The 22,728-nt window shown below is 38.1% G+C and overlaps 1 protein-coding gene across 1 annotated transcript in view; it reads right to left on the bottom strand.

Moving 5' to 3' along the window:
• LOC142363111 (connector enhancer of kinase suppressor of ras 2-like) overlaps window positions 1-22,728 on the bottom strand; it is a 212,282-nt gene that overhangs the window by 99,485 nt on the left and 90,069 nt on the right. The window contains exons 3-6 of the mRNA XM_075435506.1: window positions 17,214-17,416; window positions 15,778-15,865; window positions 8,348-8,389; window positions 3,717-3,836 (exon numbers count right to left, since the gene is read on the bottom strand). Coding sequence (XP_075291621.1) covers window positions 3,717-3,836; window positions 8,348-8,389; window positions 15,778-15,865; window positions 17,214-17,416 — 453 coding nt within the window. The remainder of the gene's footprint in view (window positions 1-3,716; window positions 3,837-8,347; window positions 8,390-15,777; window positions 15,866-17,213; window positions 17,417-22,728) is intronic.

Raw genomic sequence — 22,728 nt, 5'->3', positions numbered from 1 at the left:
ATCAGGATGCAAACACAATCATCAGAACTTGGAACGGAACCTAAAGTGTGTGCTTTCCAATGCAAATTCTTTTGTCCAGCAAACTGACATGGAACTACCAGCAGAGAGCGTGTTCTGAGGAGTGCTTGAGAAAAGACTAGTTTTCAATAAAGCAAACTGAAAAAGAAGGTATTTTAGAGAGGAAATAAAAGAAAAAGACTACTATTAAGCTCACAAAAGCATGGACAGAAAGTTAGAAAATGCTGGAACTGAAAGTACACATTCAAATGACATACAGTCCCTTTGTGAAAATGCTTTATGATCCAGAATTTATTTAAACAATTAAACACATAGACTCAGCCCCGCAGGAGTTCTGACTCCATGTACTAACTGTATGGACTTGGACCTGGAAATTAATTCAGTTTACGTGTAAGCTTATGCGATGTCTACAGGATTTCTGGCTCATTTGTTGAAGAAATTAGAAGACATATAATAAAATCAGCTTTGCAAATGCAGTTCTGAAAATAGAGAAAGACTCTTAATTAAGTCAACTGAGTATCATTCCAGACACCTGAATTCTTCTATAAATCTGAGTTAGTAATTTACAACATATTTTTCACCAATGGCAAATAATTGTGTTCATTTTCTAGATGCCAACTCTGTGCAAAGCTGAAGCTAGAGTTCCGAGTAGCTCTGAAAACCTTAGCCACACTTAAAACCAAGAGAGACTATTTTAAACTTCTGCTATATAAGTAACAAGTGTTCTGAAAAATTATATGGTAAGCTTCTCCTGAAAAATAGATTTTTGGTGATTTTGACACAGATTGCTCTGTGCATTAGATTACTATCTATAAAACTAAAATTGCAATATCATTTTCACAAGTGTTGTGAGGATGAATTAATTAGCGTCTGTGAAGCACTCAGTAAGGCCATATAATAAAAAATCTCATGATGAAATTACTAACTCAAGGGAATGCAGAGCTAAGCTGAAGTGTGGTAAATAAGACCTCAGCCCTTACACTGAATGATAAGGATAAAAATGGAACTCTGAATACTTTCCATTCAGTGAATAGCACTCATTTTTCTCTTGAATGGAGCAGAGATCCTGTGGAAAAAAACTGCTATACAATCATGAGAAAGCCATTTGTAATTCATTACTCTGTTCTATATTTGATTCTGATTAATGTTTTCTTTTCCTTTTCACATGATCTTTCTTTTATTCCCATTTATAGTCCTTTTTCACATTTTTTTCCAAACAGAACACAGTGTCAGCAAAATTGATTATAATGAACTTTCCAACCTAACGTGTTCTAGCGCCTTCACAATTAGGCACAGAAAACTCAAGTCATTCACTGTGATTTCACTTCATCTGGGGAAAAAAAAAAAAAGAAAGAAAAAATTGACGGACAATTTTGATTGCAGTATTTGTCTCGTGTCCTCTGTCAGCAGTGCCCACTTACTGCGGTTTTTGTTGGCTATAAACTTCTGGCTGTGTTGCAGATAGAGAACTACATGCTTCTTCCACTCAGTGACAGAGTCCAGTGGACAGCATTATTACAGCACAGGCCCTGTCTGCTTGTTGTTCTATTAGAAAAGAGGGCAGTCCCTCTTGTGGTCCTGGAGGAAAATGTGGACCACATGACAGGCCACAACAATATAGCCAACAACTCTCATCTCGGTCGCTCATGCCTTAAATGTTTAAATTGTACTCTGACACTTTTTAATAGGCTGCTTAGAAAGTGTTCCGTTCGTAGCCAAGAACTCCTGGCACACACCTGCCTAACATCGCACACCATCACATTCTCAGCTCACTATAGGACATCACCTTTTTGAAGCAGGCTATATTCTTTCGGTCCTCCACCAGCCTACACCCCTGTCCTAGATCCAGAGCTATCACTGACTGGGAAACACGAGCAATACCAAGCCCTGTTTGGTATGCTACATCATCTCTGAGGAAAATACATCCTATCTGTGTTCACGTTCTCTTCAGCACTGACAGTGAACCGTCCTCTAAGGAGACCAGCAGAAATACATTACATTTCTGGACAGAAAAAAAAGCTATACAGAGATCAAGACTGCTAGCATGCAGGATGTAGTAGTCCTAATGCAAGTCAAAAGCACTGACTGATTTACAGCATATATACACTAACAAGCTGTAAATGCTACTGACCTGGTATTTCCTGGATATCCCCACACTAACCCAGAAACAAGACCAAGAGGGGAAAGTGGGCCACAGAGGGAACACATTTGGCTGTTGGGATGCAGCTGCGCAGCAAGCAAATTGTATCTGTCTTCAGGATTACATACTGGGCTAAGCATCTGTGATGCCACAGAATTAAAATTAAATGTGCTTTATGCTGTTGTAATGTTCTTTGTTGACTAAATCAGTCTAAGAATAAAGTAAACTTATGTAGTCACAAAACCCTCTCATGTTATTAAAATACATCATTCTCAGATTAATATGCATGCCTCAACATAATTATTGTCTTGTAACTTTCACAGGATTTGCATACGATGTTCCTTACTCTTCAATATCAGAACAAAGAGGAAAATACTCGAATAATACAAAACATCTCAACTAACAGAAATTTAAAAGAAATCTGTAAATCACGCTGAATTACAAACAAAAAACTTGCCACAACATGTATAGTGACACTCAAACGTATATTAATTTGTCAGTTCTGGAATTTTCTGCAGTTATGCCTCATGGCTACCAATTTCTCTACACACTTCCCCTTTTTTCCCTCCTCCAACTGCTTCCTGGATTCCTCCTCCAACATTCCTGGATACCTCCTCTCATAGGAAAAAAAATATAATTTAAAAAATCCCGAGAAAGCAGCTTTAGCCAGTCTGAGATCATACTGGGAGAAGTAGCCTATCTTTTGAGCAGAATGTGCAAGAACATCCCAGTGCCTGCAGTGCTACCTTACGCTCTACCTTTCAGAGGATCTCAGGTAGTCAAGCACAATCCCTGTCCTCCTATAGCCTACCAATATCAGAATGGGTGTAAAGCAGGGGACTATGAAGAGGAGACAGAAATTTTTACCCACTGACTCCTCAAACAACACAAAAATCCCTTGTCCAAGAAATGCTACAGTACATTAATACTCAGAAGTGGTAGCCAAGTAATTACTAAACTACCACCTCTGCAGAAAATTTTCATGGTGTGACCCATTACTAATGCAGACCAGCTGGGACGTTCAGAAGACTCCTAACTAGTCTGCTCAGTGAACAACAGTTATGAATGTAAGAGATTTATTTTTTTTCTAGGATGATACTTCTGAAAGTTTTATTTGAGCTGAATCATCAGGGAGGCATATAACTATTTTTATGCAAGTCCAAGAAACTTACCTTCCACTAATCAACTAATTAATGATATTTAGTTAATTTTATTTGTATATGTATGTAGTTGGGGATTACTTTGGTACATTCCGAAAACTGCACTATGGCTATCAAAGGACTATAACTTCTCTTTAGCTGATGTAGTTGCCAGTTGCACATGAAGCCCTAGGTAAAACAGGTTTTAACTTTAAAAAAAAAAAATATTACAACCCCTTTATTTATATAAATGTAAATTAAACCACTCTGGAAATCTGATTCGACTTACCAAAATGTAGGACACTGCATGAAAATACATTTTGATTTCTTGACAAATTAAAAAAATAAATCATCCTGAAGAACTGAGGCTTGTATTCTGTATTCTAAACAGTTAAACTTTTAGCTGCTTTGCTACTTACCAAACCCTCACTGGGCATAATGCTGGTGAGATGAACTACCTCAAGATGTGCTGACTGTGACACCAGAGAATCAGATGAGAGCGAAATGATGTGGTCACATATCCCAGACAAGGTTTTACACTACGAAGAAAAACAAATCAATATAATTCCTCATATTAAACTGAAACTACTAGTGAAGAAGTTCTTATTCTGAAAACTAACTGGGAATAAACAGGTAACTATTTCTTAGCATTGTAAAGACTACATGTATATGAAAGTCAAGACAAGAGGTTAAGGGAACAGAAAATATCCATAAATGTCAAGAAAATGTACATGCATGTACAGTTCTTCTGATCCACAGATTTTACTGTGCACTGAGAACATCCGTATATCTAAACTATCTTCTCCACTCAACTATATGGACGTAAAAAAACCAACCAAAACAAACCTGATGAACTTCATCTTCTCTGTCATTACAGTGTATCATTATACATTAAATGATAGCTCAGTAAAATAACCTATTTTGGCTACCAAATAATGAAAGCAACCCTACCAACAGTGACAATTACGCGAATTTTGCATTATACAACTTAGAAAATATTTCCTTTGTTAAAAATTATACTGGCAGAAAAGTGCCTTAGTTAATCCATTTCCTGAAGTAAAATTCTTATGCATCTTTGAAAACATCCTTAAACTGATATTCTAGATCACTACAGCTATACCATAATTTAATGTTATCCTGCCTTCCAGCTAAAGATCTCAAAATCTTCACGCAAATCCACACAAACGCCTTCAAAGTAAGAAGCCCATAGCACAGACGGTAACAGTGACGCTGACAGATTAAACCTATCCATGAAAGCAAACTAAGTCCATGGATCAGAAAGGAGCTGACCTGTACTCGCAAAGAATCTTCGTGTGTAAAGATCTACTCCCAAATTTACATGTGTTGCTTAAAGCATTCCTTCAAAGAGACTATGCCTAAAAGTATTCGAACCTAATCTGAAAGCGTTCATTTAGATGAATTTCAGAATGGTCTTCCGGTCAAAGTTGTGCTGTATGAATCTATTTTCCTTCAGGGACTGTACTCTCATTTTCCCTAATTATAGCAAATTCTAGTGAAATCCCTTAAGGGAAGTTTTATTTCAGGCATTTGCAAAAGCATGAGGATTTCTAATATCTCATTTGACTCTATACATAGAAGTTAAACAAATAAAGCTGTCACAATGAATAAATTAACTGATTGCATTTATAGACTGTATTTCCATTCACTGTATAGTTACTCATCTGGAAATCCAAGTGCTGGATGTGGCATTTGTGTTTTGTATCAGCTGCAAGACACGAAGTATTACATTCAGCTATGCATGACTGCATCTAAAGGTCACCATGAACAGAAACATTTCTAGCAGTTTCAGCTTTGGGCCAGAACCCCTAAACAAAACTTGACATCCTGTCTTCTCCCACCTGAGATATAGAAACTGCCTTGCTCAAAAAATGTACTGCACTTCGGTTCTACATACGAACTGATGGCTGACCCTATCTGTGAGTATATGCTTTCATCCAGCTTTTGAAATACTGTCATATCAAAATATTACTATGATTCTGAACTGAGGCCCTCTCTTATGCCTTGGCATTTCAGATCATATGTGCAGATTAGATGTAGACTAAATCCCAGAGACAACACTTTCTGATGTAGTGTTTTAACTTTACAGTTGTCACACGCAAATACTTGATCAGTAAATAAACTTTGGAATGAAATAAACAACAAACAAGTTTTCAATCAAATTTACTCTTATGAATCTTTAAGAATCCCCATGATTCAGAAAGTTAATGAAAATCCATGTAAGATTTTAGCACAGGAATATATTCAACAAAATTATATTGGAATACTTCAAAATATCAGTTAGCTCTAAAAGCAGTTCAGCAGATATAAGAGCAGCCTGACACCAGCTGTAAATGACGCAAAGGCTGAGACAGTATAAATCAGAGCAACTGAGAAGAATTTCTGAATAATATCACAGGGTCAGGAAGTAACGTTTGATCTGGTACTGTCAATATGAGGTCATACATTAACATATGCTAAAGTATTTTTGGCATAAAAAAAAGAAGGGACCAAAGTCTTGTGTACGAATTCCAAAACCACAGAGAAGCAAAGTGCACGCTCTCCAGATGGCGCAACACTACTGCACTTAAGAACATCTCAAACAAAAATGAGGTCCCTTCCAACCCCTACTATTCTGTGATTCTGTGATTCTTCACGGGCCGTCCAAGACCTAAAACCATTATTACATTTCTCTCAATGGGCCGTGACAAGAACAGAATCTCTAGGAAACCACTAAGTCTTGAATAAGTCATACAAAATTATTCATCACAAAAAATATTTTTAGCATGGCAGCCACTGCTGAATCCGTACAATGACTGTAAGTTAATAATCTGTATTTATTGCCAAGAGAAAGAACAACTGGCAAGTGGTAATTTGTAATTATCACAGGTATACTATATGAGTCTAAAGAACTGACACAGTCCTGATAACCATTTAGCTGAATAGAAATAAAAAAAAAAGCAACGTGACTCTCAGACATGCAGTTTAAGGGATCCTGAAGATCACTCCTTTTAGTTTATCTTTTCCCGTAATACCTGAGTGCAGAGTAGTCACAGTCTGGTCACATGACTGGTGAAGGAATGGCAACACATCATCTGAGCACACGCCGCCCTAGTGTGGAGCTCTTCCACACAAATCTACGCCTCAGCGAATCTCTCCAGTAACCAGTGAAGAAAGTCAATCACAAATCATCATTTTACAAATCTGTCTTAGATACTTACATCTTTACTAATAACTTTCAGAAATAAAACAAAATGTCATGTGGTGTTTAAGAGCTCTAGATTCTCTTACAAATGTAAAATTTTACTTTAGAGCATCACAATTATTTTTCTCGAGTATCTTTTTTAATTTAATTTTTTATTTTCTAGAAATAAAAAGACCACAAAACAAATGAACTATTTACAAAGCTTATTCTTGAATTCAGTATCTTTGAAGTTTTTTCTTTTTTTTTTCAGGATGCTGTGAGAAAGACGGTGATTCTCACTTCACCCAAAGTCACAGTGACAAACAGGTTGACTCTCAGAGCATGGATGCTCCGCTCCAGGTAGTTTCAGGTGATTTTGCTCAGGCAAAGATGAGTTCTGCTGCCTTGGGACAGGGTTTTAAGGTTCATCACACTTTCACTGCTGAGCCTATGGAATGCTTAAAAACTGAAACTTTTCTCTCTTTGCTTCTACCTTTTCAGGCTTCCATGCAAAACCGCTAGAAAAAAGTAACATTCCTGTTAAAGGTGTACTTCTAGAAGTGATGTGCAGTTAGAATAGCGGGTTAAGAGGTGTGTATATATATGTATGTGTGTGTATGCATATCTACACTTCTAATCCCAGGAGGTTTCAGGTGCTTTTAGAAGCTCTTTTCAGGTTTGCAATAGTAAGCTTTTTTCTAAAAGTGACTGCATGCTTTCTGAATTTAACAGCACATCAATGTTTTATGACAAATTTTAATCCCCACTGGAAGCAGAGTATGTGCGAAAGGCTTTAAAAAAACCCCAAAACAACAGTAAGTCAGGCACTTGGTTAGAGCTTGTCAAAATCTTATCTGAACTTGTAAATCCTTCGAGATTTCCCTTTAAGCGTAGGTTTAACTCTATCTCAGAGTCAGTACAAGTTTTTGGTGCCAGTACCAGGGAAATATAAAGTGTTTGAACTTAAAGCCCAATATCTAATCAGTAACTTTGTATAAGATTCTTCCATTCCCCTTCATCACTAGATTTTTTGAGTGCTGCAGGCACAAAGTGCTCAGTCTGACAACCAGTGAAGCTAATAAGGCGCTAGGTCTGATGAATCCACTGCTGGAATTCTGTGCCAGCAATCCTAGTAAGAGTATTACACTAGTAAGAGTACTGTGACACTTCTAAAACAATCTAAGAATAATTATCTGCTTGTAATTAACTGTAGGCATAACAGAGAGCATCACTCCAGGGAACTGTGTGAAAGGGGAGAGTGAGAGGGAGTATCTGACCTTGCCAGCTAAAATTAACAGGCATAAGTTAGTGAATGCCAGAAGAAAGCTGATTCTTAAGCCTTAAATTTGAAAGACTTCCAATTTAGGAATGAGTAAAAAGACTTAGGAGGAATGGTTCTTACGCGAATGACACTATCTCCCATAAGTCTCCAATCTTCAGAGAAACTGGGAACAGTATCTTAGGTGAAAAAAATATTTTATGAATATTGTTTGGTTAGAGCCTCTCCATTTCTTTACATGGATGCAAAAAAACCCAAAACATTTTGGAGCGTTAAATCTAGAGTACTGAGGCAGTCATTAAACTGCCTGCTAGGAGGCACAACTAACATGCACTAAGTCCATTTCAGGGGGTCACAAAACACGTAACCTGGTATCTCTCTTGCTGGTCTTCAAAATAAATTTTAACTTTTTAACTATTTGACTTTTGAAAACTTTAACTTTCAGCAACTGATATAATTCATCAGAAGTTGTGTCAAATAGTAAGAAACTTAATTTTCCTGTGGTAGCTTTATTTATTTTTTTTTTTAAATCATGTAAGTGGCTGGGGTAGAATTAGAGAATACCAAAGCAAAACACTTAGATTACTTACCACATGAAGAATTTTATTTTCTGTTTCATACACTGTACAATCCTGTGGTAAAATAAAACAAAACCAATTAATGCACATTTTTTTAAAATTTCCTATTAAGAAAGAAAAGAAGGCTTTATGCTGATAACTATCTCTTTACAGATGTACCTGTAAAGACAAATGATCTCTTGAGTTTTGTCATATCCAAAAGGTTACTTTGCAGTCTTAGGAAACTTGACTTCTCTTGTGGCTGGTTAACCTCGGGGATCTATTCTTCCCTTGGCAGTCCTGAAACTCGTGCTCAATAATAACAACAATATAAATGTAAGGCAGAAGGGACAGACTCATAATAATGAGAAAAAAGTAATTGAATAGGATTAATCTGGCATGTCAGAAATTCAGTGATGTGCAGAGTGAGACACACATTGACTAGCCTTAAATCAGGCAGAACGTTAGCTGTGCTATGAGCTGCGCGGTGTGCAGACAGTTGTGTCATACCTACCACTGGGCGGGTTGTGTTACTGTAAAGCACGGGAAGCAACAGCAAACAGGTAATATTTTGACACCAAGTACAATGCTAAAGATGTCAAACGTGGTGTATCCACACTGTCAGCGTGGTTCACTCCATCTTTTTCTTCAAGGCCCTGATTGTCTCTACCCTCCGCAAGGCACAAGAAACAACAGTGGTCCCATCTCGTGGGAGAAGTCACGTAACTGCTCGAGCTTTGGACTTTGGAAGGCACAAGACATACCAAATAGCATTGGGAAGGACACGGGCTTGCTCATGCTGAGGGTTCCCTGCCTTAAGGCCTCCCAAAAAACAACTCCATCCCAGCTTTCCATCACACAACATTGCTATTAACCAATTTAAAGCAAGCCTGAAAAACAATATTCCTCATCTACCTCTTTAATTGCTTCAGACTTGTAACTTCCAGAGCAGCTGTCATCCTAATTTAGTTATTTTAAGTACAACAAATCTTATCACTACATAACCTAAGAGTCATTACTCCTCTAACCCTTTGATTTAGCGATACTACAGTGGCTAGAAAATTACTTTTTCTTCATGAAACAAAGCACACAAATTCCTAGAAGACATCTACTGCCTCTACTGCTTTTTAATGTTTCGAAGGTTCCCTCAGTAGAGTCCTCTCTAACGCCAGACCCAGTCACGGCAAGACAGTATTTAACCCTTTCTTTCCCACAGGAGCAGGCGGAAGCGCAGGGAGGCAGCTCCACCCCGCCCTCCTCCCGCCAGTCAGCGCTCCCAGTCGCCACACGGCCTCTCACACCACACTCTGCTAAAACATAAAATTAAAAGGAAAATACAAAAAACTCAGGTTTGCCAGAGTGAGATTAGAATAGACTCCTCAAAAACTCGGTCAGCTCTGAGGCCAGGGCAGCAGCCCCCGTGGCCAGGCTCCCTCTCCCCCTGGCCCCAGAGCTCCAGAACCTTCCGCCGCTCGCCTGAGGCAGGCAAGCCCACTGCACTCCTGCACTGTGAACACCCGTCCTCAAAGGGCTGCTTTTCTGTGCCAAGGTCTGAGGTATCCCGGCATCTCCCTGTGTCCAGGGAGACTGGCAGCCCGAGGCTGGGGCTGGCGGGAGTCCCAGCGCCCTGCCAGGGAGGGAGCGAAGGGGCCGCCATCAAGTCTGCCGAGGACCAGGCAGGGTGGGATCCTCGCCTCGCCAGGGGCCTTCGTTATCATAGCAATCTCATTCACAATGCTACTCTGGCACTGATTATTTACATTTAAGTGAATTAATGGTCAATATGAGAAAAATTATTTTGGGAAATTGGTAAATACTTCTCCAAATGCTATGTCACATTGGAAAAAAGCTTTCTAGAAAGCAAGATAAGGATTTCAGGACATATTTTTAAGGATGGGGATATGACACGTAAAAAACCCTGTCTTTTTCATTTGTCTTTTTTCCTTGAATAATTTTTCAAGTAAAATTTGACTTACTGATAAAAGATCCCCTCAAGTAACTTAAGATTGCCCATAGTTCTGCAGATTTCCTCTTTCCTGGATCTGAACATGTTAGTAATAACAGCTGATCACTCTGAACTTTCCAGGAAACAATTCCAGCCTCCTCACTCCATTTACTCTAGCAGCACACCAGCTACACAGCCAGTGCGAGGGAAATGGCAGGTCTCTGCTCCTCTTGGCCGGCAGCTCAGATCCTCGGCTGCGCCCCGTCCACCGAGGCCATGTCCAGCCCTGGAACCTTCTCCTCTGGGTGCTGCTTCGAGGACCTCGGCCCGTCGGGGGCTGCTGCAGAGGAGCTTCAGCCTGCCCGAGCCACTCAGCCCCGGAGAGCAGCTACCTGCCGCACTCTCAACTCTGAGGGTCATGTTTCTTTTGGAGGATTGGCACTTTTGTAGAGAAATTAATTTCCCAGTGAATACAGTTTAAAGAATATTGTTACAGAATAAGAAAGCTAAAATCAGAAGACTCTGAGTGCCAAGGAACCCAGAGAAGAATTTATATTAGCATTTCATGGTCAAATATTCCTTTGATGTTTCTCCTGTATTCATACTGTTATTTTCTACAGCACAAAAAAAGAATTCAATTACTCAGTTTGGCTGGCAATGCCCAAGGCAGTTTTTCCTACAAGTTTTACACACTGCAAACAGCACATCCACCATCTCCTTTTAACCCTCCAAGTACCAAGAGAGCAAAATGATCGCAGCAGGGCTTACAGCTTGACTTCAGAGCTAATGCTCCTTTTAAAATTATTCCTTTAATTTCTGTGCTAGAAATACAATATGAGCTTCATTCTGAACAAACTTAATTACTTTAGGTCAAAAAAATAGAGGACTTATGTATAGTAAAACAGAAATTTTACTGTTTTGTAGAGCAGAATTAATGTTAGCTATACTGATGTTGCACATTCAAGATTACATTAGCATTAAAAATGTTAATGGCTTTGGGATTCCTTCCAAAATAGATGCATATTGACTTTTTTTTTTAAATACATCAGGCTAGTTTAACTGAGAGGTTAAAAGCACTTGCAATACTATACTAAAATATTAAGATATGTAGGTCACAATATTCTTCTGATTTATTTTTCTCCGATACATAGCAATGCACCAGGGATCTCATTAGAAAAAAAAAAAAAACAACTTCCAGGACTAACATTTATAGAATTTTGGTCTTTTTTTCTTGGAAAATAAATAACAGTTGTAGTGATACTCTTTCTGCATCCTCCATAAGCCAGATGACATGTTAAAAATGTTTTTTCTTAGAGTTTAAAAAACTCTTAAAAAAATTAGTAGCTGCATTCTATTCCCCTCTGTAAAATGCTAAAACACAGGAATTGCAAAACCAGTCACAGCAGCAGTATTACATACAAGCCAGTGTCTGCACTATCCAGAACATCCTACCTTGCAAAGGTACAGCACACCTTCATAACTCTGATAAAGTAAACCAGCATTCTTTGAATATTCATAAAGAGAAAAGGTCAGTAGAACTTGTGCTCACCCACACCATATTCCTGATTCTAGTTTATAATTCCGAAGGAAAAAAAATGCAAATACTACTGAAATTTGCAGATACCATAAAGAATGTTTTATGACAAGTCTTGAGGACAGTTAACTAACATATAAAAACACTAGTACATGTAAAATATTTAGTTCATTAACTCAGTGTAATAAAACTGTGTGAGTTAAGCCAACTACTGGAAAGAATCAGAGACCCTACAAAGGAGAAGCTTAGAAGAAAACTTAAAACCTTGTCATGTTTGCCAGTCGAATGCCGTTTCCCAACAGAACATTGCAGTAAAGATCTAATGCAATCTTTGAATGATGGATAGGACAAAATTGTGTTTTAAAATATATTGCTTGCATATATAAAATCAAACACACATTTAAAAGAAGGATTGCTCTGGCAGATATACACTGGTAAATACACTAAAGGAACTTATTTTACTTGGTTTAATTAAGGTAAAGACTTGATCATACTCTATGTTTAGAAAACAGTGAACAGATGTTTGATAACGAAGTGTTCTTTAGCAAATGCAAGCAAAATAAGATTGAGGGGCTGAAAGCTGAAGTCTGCAAAGTTCAAACTGAAAATAACACCCGAGTTTTTAACAGCAGTTGCTGAATCACAGAATAATTCAGGTGGAAGAGACCTCTGGAGGTTATCTATTCAACCACCTGCTCAAAAGAGGGTTAATTTAGAAATCAGACCATGTACAGGAAACTACTAAGAAGCAACATTTTCTATTAATTGCAGTACGAACTAGATAGCTTTAAAAAACATGTGCTTCATCCTAAACACAAAGTATTTGACTAAACACAGGGTAAAAATCTGTGATATGGTCTCTGAATTTATCTCAATGAGTTTAACTGAACACTAGTAAAGGGGAAAACAAGCAAAATTTTGTTTGGAAAAAATTAGCCTGAGTTGTGCTGACGTTCTTTGGTAAGACACAAACAAGCTTTTTGCTTAGAGAATGTTTGTTCATGCATTTTAATGCATGTATTAAAAGCATTTATCACAGGTTTAAACATCTTTGACATAATCTGGAAAAAAGTAATGAGAAAACCAACTTCTACTAGAACTAGTGAGCTCTTTCAAAGAAAAATTAACCAATGGCTACATTTTAAGGACAATATTCCAAATCTATTCTTCCCCAGTTATTCCAGTTGTCTTTCCCCTCAGGGTAGCCTTGACACTATAGCATAACCAAATCCAATTCAGTTAAGTTAGTCCAGTGGATTCATTTTCAGAGCAAAAATGAGAGCTTAGTCTACCTTGAAGTTAGAGCTATGCTTCAAATGAAGCCAACAGAGAGCTCATACATTTGCCATGCTCTGATCTAAGATGCTTTTTTCACACTTCGTCATCAATGCATTTTGATGGGATGTTGCACTGCAAAATCAGAATGTTTCTGCAGCTCTCTTCTTAATGCTATTCTTTTCTTTTTTTCCCTACTTCTTTTAGTGACAGTGAGATTGTGAGGGATAAGAAAACTGAGTAAAATAAAGTACCTGCTCAAGCATAAATAGACAGATATAAAACTTCTCTAAAACTAGACAAAAAATGATCAATGTTCTTATAACCAGATGCTGTTTACAGAGAATCCAGTGACTGCGTATTCATGGTAGCATTTAGATGGTAAGTAAATAATAATACCCAACATTGCAGTTCATGTTTGGTTTAAATTTCAAATGAATATCTCATCTTCACACTCACATAGAGAAAGAATATGACCTAAAAGCTAAAAAGCTACCTCCTCACTAGATGTAAGAGTATGTCACTCAGATGCATACGGTACACCCCAGCAAGAACATTCATAAGCAGTGTCTATATTAAACTAAGGTCACATAGTAATGCCCCCTATTTAGAAGAGAGTTCACCTTGAGCGGCAGCTGTAAGTTATGCACACAAAGTATGTTAATTTTGCACAAAAAAAAAATCTTCAGGTTGAAGACACTCCTCAGTTAATGTGCCAAATTTATAGCCTTGACTGCTGCTTTCACAGTGACTAAATTAGATATCTAAAATTTATATCATTCATAAAACAAGGAGTATCTGAAAGGATCTGAGATCTAAGTTTCTATTAGTTATGCTTTTCAATTCACATCTTAGCCTACAGTTAAGAGTGCAAGTCTGGTTTAGGTGAGACGTTTCTTCTTTCACACATTAAAATCAACTTTCCTCAGATTTAGTAACAGCAAAACCGTCTCCCTATGGATGATTTTGTTTTATCTACACTTTCTAATGCTAAGTTTAATATACTGTAAAAATATCTTAATCGATGACTATCAAACAACCCAGTTTCGACAATAAGATAAGGAAAAGACAAAACTTGATTTGTAACTGACCTGAAGAACTAACTAAACATTTTTCATGTTGGAATGTCTTGCAGTTTATGTTAAAAGATAGTTTCTAAGTTGTCAAAAGAAGGAGACAGTTTTGGGAGTGGAGCTGAAGAATTGAAAAACAGAAAAAAAAAAAAAAACCCACCAAACTATTGCTGGCAGAGAACTGAATTTCATATGCCAAAAGCAGTGAAATGAACAACAGAAATGGAGACAGCAGTTCAAAATCATACTATTTTCATCTAGACCACAGGGAAAAATCAAACTCATACAAACAAAGTGCAGTATCAGCTGAAGGGTAGAATCAGAATCTGAACTTTTTATACTGTAGAGAAGTTTGTTTTGCTTACTCTGTGAATCAAAAATAGCCTAGTGCTACAAACACCTTGTAAGAGAAAGTTTAATAAAGATACATAAATAATTAAATGCTTACACAGGATTTTTTTAAACCAAGTAAAGATCATCTTCTGCATCGCAAAAGTGCATAAAGGGCAACATTTCTAAAGGAACAAAGCTGAATATCATAAATTAAGGAAATACAAAGACTTACACTTAACAGCCTTAGATCTTTGGGTTTTTTCCCCAAGAACTAAAATGAAATTGAAGAGGAAAGAGTTCTATGACTGGCCTACTGTGAGCTTACATGGAAAACTGTGCCAGCGTAGGCCAGAGGCAGGCAATGGAGCCCTGTACATGGGAAGCCGGGCCAGTTTAATGTGCTTACAAAACCACAGCATTAGTTAAGCTTTCTTCTTGCTTTCTCTCCCACGGTACTCGCATCTTTCTCTTCTGCTTCATTCCGACAGCCCTGCCTGTTCTCTAACCTCTCCATGTACGCCAATAACACTATTTTGTCTCATCAACATTTTTATCCGCTCACAAGAGGAGAAGCTCGCTGTAAATATTTGTAAAACTGATTTCCACTCAGTCGTTCTGTACCTGTGTGTCACCTCTTCTCTTACTTCTGGGGCAGATGCTGTCAGAGACTATTATTTTTATGTATACTATGTAGCACTACAGAACAGAGAAATTAATCTTCTGCACTTGTGGACTGTACTATATTACAATTATGTAATGAATGTCAGTGATGATAATACTACTACCCTTATTTGTTCCATATTCGGTTTTTTTAATGTTATGAATATTTCATGTTAAGCACTAAACAGCTTTCATGTACCTGGCTCTCCTTTAAGTGCAGAAGCCACAGTACAGATTCTGGATATATTTACGTATTGTAAGAACTTGTCCCTGAAAGATTTTAGATCATACATATTTTAATCTGTAGTACACTGTTAGCAATAGTTAAGCTGTTGCCCACTGTGGCATTGTTCTTTTGTTTAACACTTGCATGGTGGTAGATAATCTAACATGAAATTGTCTGATCAAAGGCAAAGTGGATTATTTTTAGCTTCACACTGTCCTTCAATCTATCCAGGCATACGAGGATAACCAAAGTCCAAAATTCTTCCTGTCACTCCCAAAAAAAGAGACTATGCAAAGAACAGAAAGGTACTGCTAAAACAAATTTTCTGGTGAAGTAAAAGCTTAGCAATGTTTTTACTATTGCAATTTTTAAGCAACAGTATGAAGAGGACTTGGAGCAGAAGATAACCCCTCCTACCTGTTGCACAATGGTTGTTAGTTCCAGGCACAGTTGAACAATGTTGTTTTTCAGCAGTGAGTATTCCGTCACGCTGACAAATGGAGACCTGTGACACAGGAATGATAGGTTTATACAGCATTGAGGATTACAACCCCTCTTTACAGTACAAGCAGATATATGTAATCTAGAGATCGGTTCTACACCACAGAACTGTGAAACACCTCATCAGGGCAATCTCCAGCAGCAAGTTACACAACTTTTGTAAAATATGCCTTTGAAACAAGAAACAATGTATGCAGGAAAGACACAAACTGGATTTTGGCCAGAACATCAGAAGTTATCATTCTTGTGGGAAATGGAAATACGAGTTTCCAAATAATTGTAAGTAGTCCAGATTTCCTTTGCATGGCTCATTAAAAGACAGCATTTCTAGTATGATGTCACTCTTCGGCAGCAGTTAGCACCTTAATTCAGAGAGCAAAGTAATGCTTATTTAGTCACTAATAGCTTCCTGCACACTCGGATTTTCTCCAGGCTTTCCAAATTCTAGCTGAATCTGACCCAATTGGAATTTATAAGAACTGACAAGGTCATAGCCTGAGAGAACAAGACTGCAGGCATTAGGTTAGGAAGATGTCATCAGGATTATACAAATCCTTGAAAGGAGGGTAATTCGCTCTACTGTGATTTCAAAGGTGCCATTTGTACATTCAAGAGCATTCAGATTCAAGATAAAGCTATCCATTGCTATAACTCCAAAGGGAGAGAAACAAAACATAAATGCTCTGATGCTATTTTATATTTTGGTTTCTGTGTTTCCACAGTCAAAATTTTAACTACACTTGTTCAGAGAGATACTTTTAATCAAATTCTCAATTTATAAATAATAATAAAAAACAACAACACAGTGGTTGATTGTTAGGCATTAAACAACACCACAACTGTACTTAATACATCAATCCTACTCGATAAAAAAATCCAATAAGAAAACTTAATTTTCAGACTAAGGAAGTACTATAATTTATTTTGAATATTCTTAATTGATTTGCTCAACTCCAGTTTTTTTGTGTCTTTTTGATGGCTGAAGGACAGTTCAGGCTCCACAATTTTTTCTTCCTTACCCTTCTTTCTGAAATTACCAGTGACGTTACCACTTGTAGCACTGAGGTGTCAACTTGAAACAGCACAAAAGTATTCATTTCATGCAAAATACTATCAGACTCAATAGAATCTGAAAAAATAACTAGAGAAAACTTTAACACCCTCCTGACAGAAGAGGGTACTACATTTTGCCTCCAGTATTTGAGAAATTTGCAAACCAAAATTTAGAGCTAGAATTCCAGAACTACCATTTTAATATAGAATAAAAGAGTATATGAGAAAAGGAAAGAACAAATATAAAACAACCCAAAGAACTATTCTCATGCACAAAAGATCAAGGAACAGTAAATTACCTGTCCAGCCAGGCTAGTAAGTTCTTGGCAGCACCAATCAGGTCAACTACAGAGGTAAGAAAATCATTTGGCAGTCGTCTGGAGGCCCTGCCATCATAATGGCCACTCCTCCTTCTACCCGTTATAAAATTCTGAAGATTTTTGGCTGAGGCATTCAGCTTGTGAGACAGAGTTCTCAGGTTTTCAGTCTCCAAACCATAATTCTGAGGGGAAAGAAGAACATACGCAATTAAGTGAAACAGTGTGTTGTCAGTTACGTGAACAAAACGGTGAACATTCTGAATGGAACTGGCTGCAAGGATAGGATAGTTATGGATGCCTGGTGTTGGGCTAAGCAAAAGGCTGCTTTGCATGGGACATCCAGGATGCATCCGTCCTGTTAGCACGACAACCTCTGCTGTCACTGACACAATGCTACAGTCCCCAAACCCATTGGTCTGACTCAGCCAAGCAAGGGAAGGCAAAAAGAACCCCCATATGCTGGGCGCCAAGGTCTTTCCCATTTCCAAAACGTGAGGATGAGTCAGTCACCTGTCCCCTGCCTGCTATGGTTCAGGGCTAACCAACCGTTTCGTGTGCTTGTTACCTCTGAGAGCAGGTCTTTAGCAGTCCTGCTGCACTGGATCTCACTCAGATCTGTGTTAGTCCCTCTACTAATTTGCAATAACTCACCTTTAGCAGAACTTCCTTTTCACTTACACTGTGAATCAGGTATAAAATTCTATCTGGCCTTGGTGACAGGTTTTTGCAAGAGAATTCCTTCCTGACCCCTGCTATTGTTGGTGAGCAGCTGTCCCACATGTAATGTAATATGGGAACAGTCAAATCAGGTCAAAGACGCGGTACTCCACATTTCCAGTGACCGTGTAGGGAGGAATCCAAGAACAGAGCAGGCGTGTAGTAACAGCTGTTGGTGGTTCAGAGACTCCAGCCAGTGACAGTGTCTTCACATTTAACAGTTCCTAATGGATTTTCTTCCACTGTTCTAATTCTGGTGGAGGGGGGAGCAGTTTGAACCTAAGTAAAGTTTTACACACACAAGTCCCTTTTCCCTTTATGCACATTTCTTCATTCATGTCTCTGTCCTTTTATCACCAAGACAATTCCCCACTTAGAGCCAGGTAACAAGCACAAATATATCTCAGCTCATATACGTTAAATAAGTCACTCAAGTTCACACAGAAAGTCTCAAACAGATTGAATTGAACCCAGATTTCTTGCTGCCACTACAGGATGTGTGAATGAAAGAATTTAATCAGCATTTAAACAAAATCAGCTTTCAGAGTGTGAACTGATAGCCCGCTATTCATTTCAAGTATGCTTATGTTAGAGATGATGACTGATCATGAACATCACGTGTTAATTTTTCTGCCTAAACTTCTTCCTCAGAACAGAGAATAAAGCACTGCACAGTGTACTGACTAATAACAAGCTTATGAAACGGGATTGTATGGAAGTCAAACAAAATACAAACAAACGCTTGGTGAAGTTGTTTGGACCACTTACAGCTGGTACTTGGGACCACGCCTTCTCTGCCAGACATTCTCCCTCTCGAAGTTCACTGAAAAAGAAATCCAGCCCCCTGCCTCCAGCTTAGAGGGCAACCTACAAGGAATGGAAACACTTTGCTACCTTAGCTAGCTCACTGCAAAGATATCACGCCTAAAGCATCACAATCAGTCAATGAGGTTCGGAAGCATCCAGTTTCAGACTGAATAATGAAAGAAAGGGAAGTTACATTGGTCTAAGCACAGATGATAAGAATTCTCCATCTTTTTTCCAGAAACATACCATACAGTTAGCAACAGCATCACTAAAGTCAGCTATTGTGTTTTGGAAAAGTTTAAAAGTTAAAAAGCAAGTTGTATTTGATATTAGTACACCATGTGTTTAGTATTTGCAACTATCCTTTTATTAGAGCACTGAAGGAATTGCCTCCCCTGCTCTATTTTCCTTTCGACTTCTACACGTGCCAAGACGATGATTAAGTGGATGTACTGGGATGCCTTTCGCAGCTAGGCAGTGCTCGGTTGCCCCTCAGAAAGAGTTTGATATTGCACACTCAACACATCACAAGGATGATAAACCAGATCCTCGTGTTTTTATCTCTAAGTCCAACCTTGCTTATCCTTGTGGAAACAAGCAGAAAATGTTTCTCCCAGTAATTCATTATTGCATAAAAGCTCTATAAACCTGTCAGTTTACTTTCAAGAAAGCCAAGCAGGAAAGGAAACAGTTTGACCAGCGAATCTATAAAAGCCAGTACACTTTTACCAGAGAGTAAATGCCTGAATTTTGATGAAAGTATGCCAGATACTAGCAGTGTAGTCAACTGAGGCGATCTCCTGAAGTAATTGGAAAACACAGAGAATTGAACAGTAAACATATTTCAGGAAATCCACCTAGAAAGCAAGTTCTTTGTTTTATCTTAAAGTTTGTTAATTAACAAGCCAATGGCAACCTCAATATCAGTGTAAAATTTAAAATCTAGTAAAGCATAGATAAAATATGTCCATAAAGATAATCAGGAGATTAAAGGAAATTTTTCAGCACAGTAAAAGTGCTGATGCAAGTTAGTGGGTTAGCTGAGACTTTGCAAGACACAATAAAGGGGAAAGATAAAAATATTACAAAAATGACAGTGAATCAATATCTCTGTAGAAAAGAAAGATGTTACGCTGCTCTAAATTTAAGCTAGCCTCCAATCCAAGACCTTCATTTTTAAGTGAAACCACCATAACCAACTATAAATTGGGAAAAAGAGCGGTTAGAAATAACCCTTGAAAGTATCACCTTCAAGGCTCTCATCCTCGTTTACTGCAGCACAGCTGACCTCGTGGCAGCCGCACACAATTCCCTCTCCGCCGCCAGCTCCTGCACAATCTGTTCGCCAGGCTGAAGCTCTGATGCCACAGAGCCCCATGAGCCGCACTGTGGCAGCGCGTTAGAAAGCTGCTGAAGGAAGCTATGGCCCCTTTCGGGCTTCCCAGTCAGCCACCAAGGGATGGGATATCAAAGAGACAGTTCCAGAGGAGAAAAGAGCAAGTGCGTACACACACAAACTTGAACCGCATCGATTATGATTCGGTGAGTGTGGTTGAAAGCAGGGGCGGAAGAGTTGCAGTTTCTGATAATGAGTAGGTGGGTAGCCTTGTTCTGTATACGTGACACTGCAAGTATCCAGAACTCTTCTGATTCCTGTAGGCATCTCATCCACATGACGCTAACTGAGATGGTCTCAAACCTGCCAGACTAAATCATTACCACAGCTACCATATCAGGCTTCAGTTTTCACAGCCATATACTCTGCTCTCACTGTGTTAAATATGTGCTGTTATTGTGAGACACAGCATAGAAATGATGCTCCTGGGCCTGTAAAATTCTATCCCCTGGCAGGCGATTTCTTTCTTGCACAGTAAATCCTAGATATAATTTCTGGTTTAAAAAGAAAATAAATAAAAAAAAGAGAAAAAAACCTCTAAAAGGGACAAGAGGGTGCCATTAGCATAGGTAGAATTATTTTTCATACTGAGAGCAGCAAGAAAAAAAAAAAACACAAAACAACGAGCAAGGTTTGCTCCATTCCCTAGTTTTGTTTAATGATGCTTAAGGTTGTTGTACAGTCATTTCTACCAGATTACTCTATTAGCAGAAATGGACATACAGGTTTGGAGAATGACTACGGACTATTAAAGCAACCCCAAACAATGTCTGTCTAGAACTACGCAGCCGTTCAGTCTGTCAAATTATCATGAAATCTGGATGGTGCAACTGCTCAGTGAGAACAGAAAGTAGACTAAAGCTGACTACACTCCCTTTCAGTAAACCGGGCTGGACAGGTATATCGCAGAAAGGGTGACTGCTGGAAGACAGGGCCAAAGTAGCAGCACATCTTGAACACAGAAAGATGTGAGTGGTCAATCAGTTTACCTAAACATCTTCGTATAAACCAAAAGATATGAAATTCTGTATATCCACTGAGAGTAATATATGATAGAATTATTACCTTCACACACAGAGAACACCTGATTTGTTCAGTGACAGACTGATTCAGGAGTACATTTCAGGTTGGAGCTCAGCAATTCCTGATGTCTTTTATTCAATGACAGCAGTTGGAAAGAGGATTCCAGGAGGCAGAAATTAAAGACAAATAGGAGATCAGAGCCGGACAAGCTTATTATAGAAGATCATTAGTAATAATGCCAAGATGAAGCTGTGCTTGAAGTGACACTTGTTAGTGAGATGTACAACTGATGTCCCTTCAAGGCTAAGTCTGCTTGCTGTCTGTAAAACAGAGTTTTCAATTTTAGCAATTTCACTCTCTGATTTGATTTTCAAGCTATCAGTGAGGATTCCTGCCATCCCTCTAGTTCCCCTCTCCTGTTCCGTCCGAGGCGCCAGTTTCAGTGTTCCTGGTGATAAGGGGTGTTGTAGGCTGGCAAGAGGAAGAGACAGGACTGATCGCCTCCAGCGCCTTTGCAGTTGATCTTTTTTTTTTTTTGAACTACAGAAAAAACAGGTGGCTGCCGACAGAAGCACTCGAATTCAGAAGACAGGAGAGAATACCAAGTTTTTTTGAACAACCTAAAATAGACTGTTGTTTTTACTAGTGCAGAGTGGAAGATATGATGTAAGAGATAACTTGTGGAATATTCCATATAGTTAAAAATACATACTGGAAAATCAGAAATAGAAAATCTTCATCCAAACAGCTCTTTCTTCCTTTTAATGTCATAAATCCAAAATGGAGAAATAGCTAAATAAACTGTGACAATGAACCCTCCCATTCTGTGCCTGTATCAAAATTCCAGCTAAAAACTCAGCTTGTTTTGTATACACATTGTGGTCTGAAGTTCCATTTTTAAATGAAAATAGGAAAATTGAGTAATTTTTTATACATCTGACAATACAACACCTGCGTTTTTTACACCTTCAAAGAAGTGGAGTGAAAAAATTTTCAGCTATGGCTTAGGGCGTTTTCATGTTATTGCAAGCATGTAATAACATCACAAATTAGTATTTTATGCTAATAAAACTATCTGTGAAAATTTTAGCTACCAAGATAAAATAGGCCAAATTATTGTGACAAACATTAAGATAAAAATAACAATTAAAATGGAAAAAAAATGCTAAGTGCTAATCAATTTTTTGTGAACACTAACACCTGAAGCTCAAAAGCAAAGCAGGAAATACCTGCAACGTAAGAATAGTTTATTCCTTCTATGGGAAAAAACCCTCACAGCATTATAAAGTTAAAGGTACTGATATATGAAATTGTTTTGCTATAATATGACATACAGAGGTAAAAAAAACGTATGCACATTGATGTTTATTTGACACGGGTTACAATTTTAGCTAGTTTATATTGCTTAAGTAAGGACTTCAATTTAGATTAAAAACAGCTTTATTTTTAATTATAGTACTTTCTCCTGATGTTGCCATTCATGTAAGTAGTCTGGGTAGACACATGTATAAGTATGTGTAAACACATGGATGCACACACAGCTGTTTCTGT

The sequence above is a fragment of the Opisthocomus hoazin genome, chromosome 14, assembly GCF_030867145.1.
Source record: "Opisthocomus hoazin isolate bOpiHoa1 chromosome 14, bOpiHoa1.hap1, whole genome shotgun sequence".
Taxonomy (NCBI): Eukaryota; Metazoa; Chordata; class Aves; order Opisthocomiformes; family Opisthocomidae; genus Opisthocomus; species Opisthocomus hoazin.
Note: the sequence above shows the minus strand (reverse complement) of the source record. Positions and strands in the feature narration are given on the sequence as shown.